This window comes from Leiobunum rupestre, chromosome 1 (assembly GCF_980474605.1).
Source record: "Leiobunum rupestre chromosome 1, qqLeiRupe1.1.hap1, whole genome shotgun sequence".
In the NCBI taxonomy this organism is placed as follows: Eukaryota; Metazoa; Arthropoda; class Arachnida; order Opiliones; family Sclerosomatidae; genus Leiobunum; species Leiobunum rupestre.
This window is the reverse complement of record NC_143384.1, coordinates 93,521,040-93,534,564: the sequence shown is the minus strand read 5'-3', so window position 1 is coordinate 93,534,564 and position 13,525 is coordinate 93,521,040. Positions and strand designations below refer to the sequence as shown.

Genomic DNA, 13,525 nt, shown 5'->3' with positions numbered 1-13,525 from the left:
TGGCGCCCCCCCCCCCTTTACAGGGGAACTACCCCCACACCCCAGAATCTCTGTAGAAGAACCACGATAACAAGGTCTGAATAAACGTGCTATAATTTACTACAAACTCGTAATTATATTAATTATTATAACACCCGAATAATCACAATAAATACAATTTTTGTAAAGATAGCCAGTGTAATGTTTGAAGTGCATCATTAGATCAGTGATATTTTGAGGTTTTCATTACAAAGCGGGCACCATAGTGGTAAATTCATTTAAAGAGATAGTGTCAGAATTTTCTACGTATATGAAGTTTTTTCATCAATTATTTAAAAATATAATAAAGAAAAATATAGCTATAAAACATTTGGTATAAATATAAATATTCCCGATTAATTTTAAATTTTAAAATAGAAATATAGCGTAACTTTTTTTATCACATACTGTCTACGTTATAGATAGGTTGATGTTTATTGGTTGCTACTAGAGCGAGCTGGAAATATAATTTTTAGGGGATTACAGGAGGAAATTTTACTCCCATCGCTTTCTTTTGATCCGAGTTTCCCGCTTTCGCACGCTTTAAGACCCTCATTCGATGGAAAGTAATGGAAAGATAAGCCACTTTTGTTGTTATTATTTACTGTAGGAAGGAGCTGCGCATTAAACTGTGGCGCCCACGGTCTTCGGTGCTTTCGGTGGCATCTTTCCGTAGAATATAAATATTGTTATAATAACTTCGTATATGAAATAATGACATAACTTATAAACAATACCTTGTTTTCGATTTTTTTCTTCAATTTCTACTTTGAAAATAATATTTTTACACGTAGCCGGCTCGTGAAGTCGTGATTCGAGAATCTCGAACCACGTGGTCCGCGCATAGAAATCTCATAGGTAACTAGAATGCTGCCGTGTAACTGGCAAATGGCCCAAACGCCGTGGCAGACGAAGCCAGATCTCAGACAATCAGAGCTCAAAGAGCGGTTCTGCCAAGAATTTAATGTTACCGGAGAGGATGACGTCACCTATCTCCCGCTAAAGTAGCGGAACCAAGGAGGATTATTATCCTCCTTGGCGGAACCACTCTACGGCCTCTCATTGGCTGAAGGTTCAAGGCGAACTGGCGTCAAGCTCGGCCGTAGGCGGCAGAATTCTAGTTACCTATGAGATTTCTATGGGTCCGCGAGAATAAAGTCATACAACGCGCTTACAAATCCTCTCTACGCGATAGTAGAAAAAGACTACTGGAAATTCCCCGCCGCTCGAGGGCGCCGAAATCGACCAAACTCATGACGTCAACAATCTGTAAAGTTTTGCACGGCTATTGAAATACCATTATTTTTCATTAAAATATAAAACTAAATACTAATTGAAAGTGCTAATATGTATATATATTCGGATTCAGGACTTAAAAATCTATCATAACGTGTAAGCCAAAGAACAAAATTTTAAATTAATCTGAGTTGGCACTGTTTTTTTTTTATTCAAAGAAGAAGGGCTGATTTGAGTCTGAGAAGACCGCGAGCCCGGCGAATACACCATCTCATTAATCAGGGCGAGATATGTTTGACGCCCACGCCAACGGGGGGATACGTGGGGACAGGGGTGGGGACACCCGTGGCGGAAGTATTCCGACCATCCGTTGGGGGATTGGTTGTCGTCCTCACACGGCCATCCACAAACTCTGGCTCCCGGACGACTGGGATTACAGGAGCGAGCTACTACTCCTGGCTGAGTTGTTACTATCTCTTTAAGTTTTTTAATTTGCTTTAAACTTGTTGTAAAGTAAAAAAAATATCCCGTGATCCATAGGCTTAATGAGAATTTTGGTTAGACGTATCGCCACCTACTGGTCTTATTTAGTCCGAGAGTAGGGAATTCGTAGAAATGGGAAATCGGAAATATGAGAATCCGGAGATATGGGAATTAATAACTATGCTGATCATAGACAATCTTTGTAAAATCATCTCAAAAAGGAAAATTGAAATAAAAGTTTAGGATTTTGTCGAAAGTATATTTAAAAATGCCATTCCAGACAAATTTTTGAAAAATTTACACCCCAAAATGGCAGCACTGCACTGCTACGTTCCTCCATGGCGAATCCCTACACTAATAGATAAGATAGTCTTTGCAAAACCATTGATTTCCGTCCCAAATTCGCAACATGGAAGATTCAAATAAAAGTTTAGGATTTGTCGAAAGTTTATTGCAAAATGCCACTCCAGATAATTTTAAGTCGACGGAAGTAGAGAAACCGTTAGATCTGGAATATGATATTGGAAATCTGACATCGTGTGATTCCAATATTTTGGATAGTAACAAATTAAAGTGAGTTTTGGTTTCATTCGACTAAGGCTTAAGTTATTTCACCCCACGTGATCATGCAATTCCCTTTAGTCACGAATCTAATAGCATTTTCTACTGAAGAATTGCTACTAAAATTATCAGTTACGTCCTATTTCATACACAATAGGCGAAAACTATTCGCTTGCTTTGCGACGAAAAGAATACACCTTTTACCCCAAACTACCAAATTCTTCCATACAATGTTAAGTTAAAGGGATCCATCACTCACAACAGGGGGAGGCATAGGGGTAACTTAAAATCCAGACTTGCAGTGTGCTTGAAAACCACTTTTTTGTGACCCCTATGCCTTCCCCTGTGGTGAGTGAGGGATCCCTTTAAAAGGAACCACCTATGGAGTGCATTGTAAAGGATCATCCTTTACAATGCAGTCCATAGGTGGTTCCTTTTAACTTAACATTGCATATATATTAATCTCCACCACTCTCCCCCTATTCGGCTTTCAGTTGCTATGCAACTCGTTTTTAAATTTTTAATGTTTAGGCTTAGTTTCTATTTTTGGTGTTATAGTTGCAAGCCAGATTTTCCGCACGATACTGACGAGTCCCAAATAGGACAAAACCTGGCTATTTTATTTAATTTAATTTAGTTTTTCACTCTTAAGATCTATTTGGTCAGAGTTTCGCGTCTTTTTGTTTGCTCAAAGACCTATCAGTATGAGCTATTAGTAAGTTTTTAAATTTCTTCAAATTTGTTTAGGGTTTAGCTTTATTATCCCATTTCATAATGGACTAATCTACTTATTCGGTAATTATATCATTCTTCCATACAATAACAGCCAAACTGTATTTTGAAGTTGCTCGCTATTTCCTAAAAATTACTCCAAAACCAGAGAATAGTTTTCGCCTATTGTGTATGAAATAGGACGTAATTTTAGTAGCAATTCTTAAAGTTCAAAGTCGTGTAATACTCAGGGGAACATGTTCATATACTCCAATTTGCACAGAATAATTGACTCTTGAACGGGCTGCCAATGGAGTTTAACTCGTTTAGTTGAATCCGGTTGAAACTTTTAAGAGTGTTTTACACTACCAAAAATTTGGTGTTGAATATCTATATACCCACAGGATATACAATGCAAGTTTACTGGAACCCTCTAATAGAAATGGTCGATAAGGTTATGTTTAGATACCTCCCAGTGTTATAAAAAGCGACTCTTTTGTAGAGTAGTCCAGAGCTGTGGTTAAAAATGGGAAATATGGAAAAAGTGACTAATAAGATAAAATTGAATTAAAAAGAACTGATTATATTTAAGTTCTTAATAATTTTTTTAATATTATTTAAGGTACCCTGAACAATGTTACTATTAATATTTTTCAAAGAAAAAAAGCATAATGACTAAATTAGCCACTAAATACGCTTTTGCCCAGTAGCCTCTATTAAAAAGAAAAAGTGAATTGACATCTTTTACATTATAATTGATTTAAATTCTGTGTTTATAGATCAAATAAGGAGTCATATTTAAAAGAATTGGCTAGAGATGACACACAGCTGCTAATTAACAAGATCTGGCAGGTAATATTTTGTTTGTAAAATTTTTAAATAAAGTCATGAGCTCTTGTGCCAGGTGTAAGTAATTACGCTTCTGGTTTTTCAATTATCATTATGGCCATGGACTCTATAACTCCTAGGGATGCTTCTCAGCTCATACGGTTAATAAATAGGAGAACTAAAAAGGTATTCAAATTGGAAATAATGAGTGGAAGATTAACCTCTGGGTAGTGATTGTACGGGGACCCCAACCTGGTAAATCGGGATCCCGGGTTTTCAACCCTGACCCGACTTAATAATAAAAATTCCAAAAAAACCCCGACCCGACCTATCTGGTTTTTCGGGGTTTTTTCTCTCCGACCCCGACTCAAATGTCACCCCACCTTAGGGGTTTAGCGTCTCCTTACAGTTTACATAATTAAGCTCATTACTGTTAATCTCATCAACTGTTTATGGAAAGAGGAAATGAAATATGCCGTGGGGGAGTGCTTAAACCAGAGTTGAAAAAACTAACCAACTCAACTCAGAAGCTCTTCTGAGTTTTCACCCAATGCCTTAAGATGAGATCAAACCATGCACCTCTTGCTGCGAGGCAAAAGTGCTAACCACTTCTCCACCCCACTAGCGCATAAGGTTAATGTTAGATGGCAGAATTTAATCATGAGACAGGGGAAATGTGGGATGGGGTAGAACAAACATTGCCATAACATTTTTGTGCTATCTGAGCATCAGAGAAGCTTTCCCGCGAGTTAATTGTTTCATGCTTTAGCCATGTGGAAAATTAATAGGTTTTTGAAATCAGGTTTTGTTGTGGTAGTTTCATTAACAGTGGTACCGTCGTGATTCGCACAAGGTTATTATGAATGAGAAGTTTATAAACAACATGACAACTATTTTAATTTTTTTATTTGAAAGGCTGACAATTTCCTTTCACAACATCAAAGCTGATATTGTCAAGAATATTTCATTAAAAGTAATTTAAAAAAAAATGCAAATTTCCAATGTCACTTTTGGTTACACTATATTTAGTGCTTGGCTCACTTGTACTAGTCATCATGTATTTTGCCTGGAAATTTTATACATATACACTTAATTTCTAAAGCCGTTTTGCACCCAGAGAAACAGGAAGGGGAATAGAATTATAATTCACAGTAAGTACAAGATGGCACAGGCCATAATAATATTATCATTTCCAAGCAGTGTTTCTTTCAGAAAATTTTCTTCGGGGGGTTTCCCAGACATCAGGGAGTGCCGGTATCCAGTGGCGAGCATAGCACTCCATCCACGCCTGGCAGTGGCGTCGGAAAAAGGTGAAGCTCCAGGGGCGATAGACTTTTTCCGGGGGGTGATGCCTGAAAGAAACACTGTTTCCAAACCCTCTCACTTTACATGCACTTAACGATTTATATCTATAACCACTGGTTTCCCTGTCAAGTCAGCAACATAAGGAAACTGAGATCGTTAGGGCTCAAATTTTCTTTTGAGTCGTATATCATTTACAGTTTTTGACTTAACTAATTTTTATGGTTGCCCAATAAACCAATTTAGGTTTACCTAAGTACTTCGGTTATATTTCCTATCAATTCATGGTTCATTTATATATTTTGCCCAAACGGTTTCAGAGAAATCAAATGCCCAGTTTGATTTCTCTGAAACCGTTTGGGCAAAGTATATCAATGAACCATGAATTGATAGGAAATATAACCGAAGTACTTAAGAAGCTATTGATTTCATGTAAGGTATCAGCGTTGCCATATGTACTATAATTATGGTACAAATACCATAATTTTGCATCATATTATAAATGGTACTATTATATTGAGAGCGTACAATATAGTACCAAAATGTACCATATTTCCAACCTTTTGTACTATAATGGTACTATTTTTATATTTACATTATTTATACTACTAAAATAATAAGAATTTCTTATTAACTAATAACTATATACATTAAGTCGTCGCCTGAAAACAAAAACCAAACTTGGTATAGTTAAAGTTATTTAATTTTTTCTTTCAGGCGACGAAATATTAAGCCCGCGTTCAAGTGTTGCCAGATCACTTGATAGTCAATACCATAGAAATCGGATTTTCTAATCGTTGCGCGCGGCAAAATTTCAAAAATCGTTCTATTTAGTTATTCCGATTTCTATGGTCGAGCTGACTACATCCACTCCCCACAAAGAAACGAACAACGAGAACAGTTACCCGCATGTTTTGCAACAAACGCTTCAAATTAAAACTAATTAATACTATTTCATATTGGTACCATAATTTCCATTGTTGTACTATAGTTTTTTTATCCTTTGTACAATAATTTGGTCAGAAAAATCTGGCCACGCTGGGTATGACTCTCAGCAAGAACAAATTGAAAAAGAAACAATTCTTCTAGTTCCTTAATGTTGAATTCACTGTGTGAACAAAAATTTTGGGTAGTATCATCTGGCCATTTCTATGGGAATCACAGTCACCCTTTGACCTTCCAGTGTTTACGTATATAATTTTGCCCATCACATCATACAATAGATTAACGTAAATTGTTGCTTTATTTATTTAAATCATTATTACCTATAATGCCGAGGATAAAATTTATGGGCAAGCAGTAAAACTACACAAACCAAAAAAAAATAAAAAATAATCAAGAATTTAACAAATACAATGCATATTGTCTGGTAGTGAAATTGCATATGCAACAAATAAAAATTAAATAAAAACGCTCATTGTTTGCTTGAATGAACTTAAACTTTAGCAAATAAAACCAATTAAATTTACAATGCACAACTATTCTCAAAACGACTGTTGTTTCATTGTCAAGAGTAACTAAAGGTTATTTTTGGGGGCTGCTCTTATATAAATACAGAGTATTGTAAATTTGTGTTTTATTTATTAAGGTTAAGTTTATTCATTCAAACAATAAAAGCAATTTAATTTAATTTAAATAAATACAATGTGGGAAACAAACAAAGAAGTGGTTAGGGATCTTCAATAGATACAAGTATTTATTTATTTTACTATTGAAATATTAATGGTCCAAAGTAGTGATGGGCCGTAACCGATATTGTAATTTTAGCTAAATATTTATTGATTCGGTTCCAAATTACTGATTTTACCCAATACCGATATTTTTAAACCAATATTCTCAGATGGCGCCTCTAACCTTGACCTTTGGCTTTGCTAATTTATTGGAAAATATGGGTATCAGTAAATTCTCAAAAACAGTATTGGTTAAATACAATATCAGACTACACTAGCTCATAGCAATTTTTTCTTTTCAGTTACCAACAAATAGAGTTGAAGATGTTGTTGTCGTAAAGGTGTGTACTCTTAATTTTTTGCATTATTTTATGTGTCAACAAATTTATGAAAACTGCTAGTGCAGTGCTACCTATAATCTAAACTGAGTCACAAATTTTCGTATTCTCAAAAATTTAAATATAATCATATGTATCAATAATTTTATGCCATAATTAATATTAAATCTTAAAGCTTGTTAGTCATTAATTTGATGATAATTGTGTAATTTTGTTTAATTTAATTGTATACTTTTTAAATTATTGAAAAGAAATTTACCTAAGACTTACATTCAGCAACTTAAATCACTGAGTATTGGGAGAAAAACGTTATTGTTTAGGCTTTTTTCATGTACGTTTTCCACGTTACAATTTACATCAAAGTGTCATCAGATCCTTCAATGTGAAGTAGTTATCAGTTTTTGTCTGAAAACTGTATCAGGTTATAAAACCAAAAGGTGTGTTATTGCTTTTACATGTAGGAGATTACTGATTACTTTAAAAATTAAAGTTGGCACACTAGGGGTACTTATTGTTTTGCACAAAATTTTAGGCAAGTCACTTGTCATTTATGTGGAACAAATTCTATCGCTTTTTGTGCTAAATTTTCAAATTATTTCAATAGCTACCAGCAGGAACCACATTGTTACCAAGAGAAAAACCGGTAAGTGTTTGATTTTTTTATTAATTAATAAGTATTTTAATCTGATCTTTTATTGTAGCCACCTAAAGCAAAACCACCTACAAAATGGGAACAATATGCAAAAGAAAAAGGAATCCAAAAGAGGAAAAAAGATAAACTTGTCTGGGATGAGGCACAAAAAGTATGCTTAAACAATTTCTTTCAATATCGAAAACAACTTATTTATTATATTTTTTGCCCCTTCCAGGACTGGAGGCCTCGCTATGGATATAAGAGAGTCAAAAATGAAAAAGACGACTGGGTTTTGGAAGTGCCGCAGAATGCAGGTAATGAATGGTCAGTCCATTCTCAGGAAGTGGACTCTTTAGTCATTACCGTAAAAAGGATGTTACATGAGCTACGATTTTATTTTAATCTGCTGATATTACTTATGTCTTTCTGGCTAGAACAAAGTTAAAAAATTGATCTCCGCGTACCTGTGTTTCTTATTAAAGTTCCAATGTCAAATTTAAAGTAACTTCTATTCCTCTAGATCCGAATACCGATATGTTTGCTAAGAAGAAAGAGAAAAAGACTGAACGAATTGCAAAAAATGAATTTCAAAGGCTACGTAATCTGTCTAAAAACAAAAATTTGAAAGGTAAATATTGTTAATAGTATATCTGTGACCATGAATTCATACTTTCAACTTGAAATGCTTCTCCTGCCATGTAAAATCCTGTAGATATATTCTTTTGCCATTCCACCATAAAAGCTCTAGGTCATTTACACCTGTAAATAACCTGTTTTGGACACGTTTTCAGCGTGCCTTGGTGCGAGTGTCCTTAAAAATTTAACAGTTTCCTGGGCTGGTCTCAAGAAAAATTTAAAGTTTTGATTAGTAGGGTATGCTATTACCAAAACTAAATAGTCCTTAGCAGAAAGTCTAAAGGCTCATTCACACTATCCAACTTTAGTCAGCTGACAAGCTGCACGATTTTTGTCTGACTGACAAGTTCGGTAATGTGAATGCTTCACCTGATAAGATTTTTGTCGGGGAAGCTTCCGACTTTGAATCGGGAAGAGAGGCGATTAAAATCAGCCAGACTAGCTAGTCAGGTGGCAGCAGCCAATGGAAACCGAGAAAAAGAGTTTTCAATGCGATCACTTGTGAAATCGCAGTGAGAGGACGACGTTAAATTTAGGTTTTTTTTTATAGTAAAAGAAACCGTAAGTTTTATAACTATTTCTTTCCCTTTTTAATTATAACAGAATTAGTCTAATTGTTCGTTCTTTTTTCACCCTTTGTTTATTTACGATCAAAACAATACCTAATTTTATTCATCAGACTCAATATTTACTCTCACTCAAAACAATAAATTTAACCAGCCACAATATTGAGCCAAAGCCAACATTCCCAAATCAGAAAAACAAGCAGACAGCTTCTACCTAAATTTTCTTTATCTGATTGGTTGATGATATATAAACGACCTCACGCGTCTAACGTTCGAACTAAACTTCCCGACAAAACGCGTCCAACACCAAGCTGACGAGTTGGATAGTATGAACGCGAAAGCTGACCGGACTAGTCGGGCTGACTAAAGTTGGATAGTGTGAATGAGCCTTTATTTGAATCGGTACCAGGGCCATTTAAATAGAGAATAGCGCAGCTGTTGAAGATATTTTCATTTACTGATGAATTTTGATCTTGCCACCATAAATTTGGAATGTTTCTACTTTTTATTTTTCCGGCAAAATTGAACTACAGCGGCCTCATGTAATTTTGCTTTTTTTTGGCGGAGAATGTAGCACGTGACGCGTAGATTACGAAACTATTTTTTTTGGCTGCAAATGATAATTTTTTTAATTAACTTAATTTTAAAAAGTAGTAATTTTTAGGGAATTACCGTTTTTTGTATTTTTTTGGTGGAGAATGTAGCACTTGACGCGTTGATTACGAAACTATTTTTTTGGCCCCCAAATGATTATTTTTTTAATTAACTTAATTTTAAAAAAGTAGTAATTTTAAGGGATTACCGTTTTTTTGCGGAGAATGTAGCGCTTGACGCGTAGATTACGAAGTTGTTTTTTCGGGCCGCAAATGATTATTTTTTTAGTTAACTTAATTTTAAAAAAGTAGTCATTTTAGGGGATTAGTAACGTTTTTCTAAAAAATAGTTCCGTCGTGTATCAGTCGACACAACTTTTCTGACGCGCCCCAGCCCCATTCCGAGCATTGACGGTGGGCCTTCTGTAATCGTACCTAGTGGCATCGTAATTAGTGAAATCGTATCAACTTAAATAGTAACTCCCCGTATTGGCGCCTGACGCACTTTGAGATTCCCCCGTATTGGCGCCGCGCACTCACTTCGCTCCCCAACCCCATACTAAAAAAAGCGATGGGCCATCTATAACGTGACCTAGAGGACAGTACCAAGCCTTACGCATCAAGTATTTAATTTTAAATGATCAAAAACGTGAAAAGGGTCAAAAAAGTGCAAGCTTTTTCAATTAAAATAAAACCTGAAATAAGCGTTTGTGGCCCAAAAATACTAACACCTAAAAAATGAACAAAAACTTCAATTCATTTTATAAACTACCGGAATATCACGTGGAACTTATTAGGACACCGAAACTGTGATGTTGGCGAACACACGACGGTAAAAAGTACAACGAAACACGTGAAAATGCCCAAAAATGTGAAATTTTTAAAATTACATAAAAAATTGAATAATCAATTGCGACCAAAAATAAAAAATACCATCGGCATCTACATGGCAAGGTCTATCAGGCGCAACCAAAATTAATATAAAATTCAATGAAAATGAGAAATTTTTAAAATTAAAAAAATTAAATTATAAAATTAAATAATCATTTGCGGCCAAAATAAAAAATACCCTCGGCATCTACGTGACAAGGTCTATCAGGCGCAACCAAAATTAATATAAAATTCAATGAGGCCGCTGTAGTTCACTTCACCCATTTTTCCTTTCAAAAACATTTTGTGTTTTTTTTTCTCCACATTTTCAAAAGGGGGAGAAGTTTTTACCCCTTCACGCTACCGCCAAAAGAATTAACGGTGGCGATAATTTTTGAAAAATTCGCGTGACGCTCCTTGCTGGGTGATTTTTGCCAAACATGTAATCTGAGAAACTACTTTACGCCCTATCCGCGGTGCCTACCCCATTCGCGGTGCGATACTAGTTTGAGCATTGAACGAGGTACATTCCCCATCAAACGTTTCTGGCCATTTTCTCTGGACAGCCATTTTGTTTCTATTCTATGTAGAGAACCGACTGTGGGCTTTTTGGAAAGAATACCTTCCCGAAAAAAATTGTCAGGGAAAATTCATGCTCTAGCACCATTTGGGCGTGAGCAAAGCTGGAAATAGAAAAACCATTCCAAAATGACAAAAAAAAAGAATAAATTATATCGTGCCTATGCTTGTTCGACACGTGATCAGACTCAGAAACCAAATCTAGTTCCATTTTGCTAATCGGAATACTGATTTTGCTTAAGTGAAACAAGAGCAAAAGTGAAATTATCGTTTTGAGATAATTTCTTGGTTCACCCAAAATATTAGCGTCATAAGGTCATAGAATTAATGGTGCATGATGCATTTCTTCTTCTAATTAATGGAAGGATAATGTTTGAGGCTCAGGCAAAGATAATGTTGATGTTTTGTGTAAAGTAATTAAATAGTTGTGAGCAAGTGAATGCGTGATATTTCTGGTAAGCAAACGATAGCGCGATATATGAAAATTTGTTATGTTGTAGCGAATGAGTTCTCTGGTGCAGGGCCAGTAAAGTAGCGTGTGGAAATGAAGCAGACTTATTCAAAATTAAACTTAGCATCTTTAATAAAACAACTAACTACATTTTTAACCCTGGGTTGCATATAATTTTGGCCATAATGGTTTTAGTCTGTTACAATGTAATAAGCTTATTTCACACTATACTTACAATGGAATTAAGTGTAAGGCCTTCTTTCTGCATGGGTGACATATCAGCAAAACTTAATGAATTTTATTATAATAAAATAATAATAATGGTTGTCTTGACAATGCATGTTTTTATTTTCTGAGGAAGAATGTGCGTAGTTATAGCAACGCGTATTTATGATGATTCACATCTAAGAATGGCTGATACAAATGCAATTCCCTATGGAATAGTTCAACTTCACCAGAGAGGATTTCCTATTCAGTTAATTGCGCAGAATTATAGTGTGAAATATGCTTATTAAATATTGGAGAGTTTAGAACCAATGAAATAGATCATAAGGATGACCGGTATTTGACCCCTTGTTAGACATAGATAAGCATTCCAAGAGGTATGGATTCTTTGTGTGACTTAATGAAATTATTTAATGTTCCTTTATTTATTGAAGTGCCGAACCAAGGTTTAGTTCCACTTGCGGCTCCATCTAAAGATCACGTAAGTTTATTATCTACTGTATTATTGGACATGATATCATTTAATAGTTTCATATACATTTTTTCTCAAGGTTAACAAAGCCATTACAATAGCAAAAACATCAACCGCTTCCATTGGGAAGTTTACAGACAAACTACCCGAAGAGAAGGTTGCAAAAAATGTAGGGAAAAAAAGAAAAGTAAGTTAATCTGTATTAATTTTTTCTCCCAGCGTATTTTCTAAAAACTTTTCTCTAGTTTGAGTCCAATCTTGGAGACATTTCTAAGGAAAAAGCTAAATCATTGAAAATTTTAGAAAACCTTCATAACAAGCAACCCAAATTAGATGTTAAAGCGGTAGGCGTTTGGTTGTATAATACGTATGGGTGTTTTCTAATTTTCCTAATTAAACAAATATTAATTTCAGGCTGTTAATCAGTTAACTCATCAAGAAGAAAAAACGTAAGAATTCATTATATTATAATAGAAGATCCATTTATCATTATCACAACCTAATCAAAGGGGAAGGGTCAAGCCATAACCAGAGAGGCATGAGTTATTTAAAAACTTAATTTTGATTAAAATTGCTTGAAAAATATTAAGTTGTTGTTTTCTAATGTTTTATTCGCCTTGTTTTCTGAAACTTTGACAAAACAACAAACTTGAATTACACTTCGTAATTCAAATAGTTATTAATTTCAAGTAGTGTCTTTCACCTTTTTATTGGGTTGTTAAATATAAGTTTTTATATTAATTACAACGCAAATAAGCTGATATTTGGGAAGACTTGGTCTTTCCTCTATAATTCAAACCATAGCATTTATTATTTACTTTTTTCCTGAGTATTTTAAATGATGACTTTTCTATTACAGACAAGCACAAGCAAATCAGAGCGCGGAAGGCAGGAAGGGTAAAGGTAGCCAAAAAACACGTGGGAAAAAAGGAAGTGAAAAAGGAAAAGGTGGCAAAAGGAAATTTAATCCAGCTGGGAAAAATAGTAAAGCTGCGAAGAGAAATATGGGGAAAAGAAAAAGAGGGAAAGCTTAAAGCACCTATTTAGTGTAAATATAAAGCTATAACAAAAAATGAATTGGTAGTTTGTTGTCTTTTTTTATTGTTGTTAATAGGGAAGTGCCAACCTATGACCAGAGCATATTGACGATAGTAACTTAAATTTTAGAGCCAAACCTTGTGCATTTTTAAGTTGGTCTTTCTTCACCTCCGGGTAACAGCAATGCCCCCTTTTGAAACTGTGACATAAAATAGCATTCTTTGAATTATGGTGACTCATGCCAGCAGTGTGCATCAGTATTAGCAAGAGTGTATTAATTTATAGGTAGGGAGATGTTGAGATGATGTCTTCTA

The 13,525-nt window shown here is 34.9% G+C and overlaps 1 protein-coding gene across 1 annotated transcript; it reads left to right on the top strand.

Moving 5' to 3' along the window:
* Positions 1 to 2,115: 2,115 nt before the first annotated feature.
* LOC149968966 (ribosome biogenesis regulatory protein homolog) lies at positions 2,116 to 13,250 on the top strand. The gene is made up of 12 exons (XM_090155039.1): positions 2,116 to 2,310; positions 3,789 to 3,861; positions 7,112 to 7,150; positions 7,752 to 7,790; positions 7,849 to 7,950; positions 8,017 to 8,095; positions 8,302 to 8,409; positions 12,136 to 12,182; positions 12,253 to 12,360; positions 12,419 to 12,517; positions 12,588 to 12,622; positions 13,033 to 13,250. The coding sequence occupies exons 1-12, from the start codon at positions 2,147 to 2,149 to the stop codon at positions 13,205 to 13,207; spliced, it is 1,068 nt and encodes a 355-aa protein (XP_090011165.1). The 5' UTR covers positions 2,116 to 2,146; the 3' UTR covers positions 13,208 to 13,250.
* Positions 13,251 to 13,525: the final 275 nt, after the last annotated feature.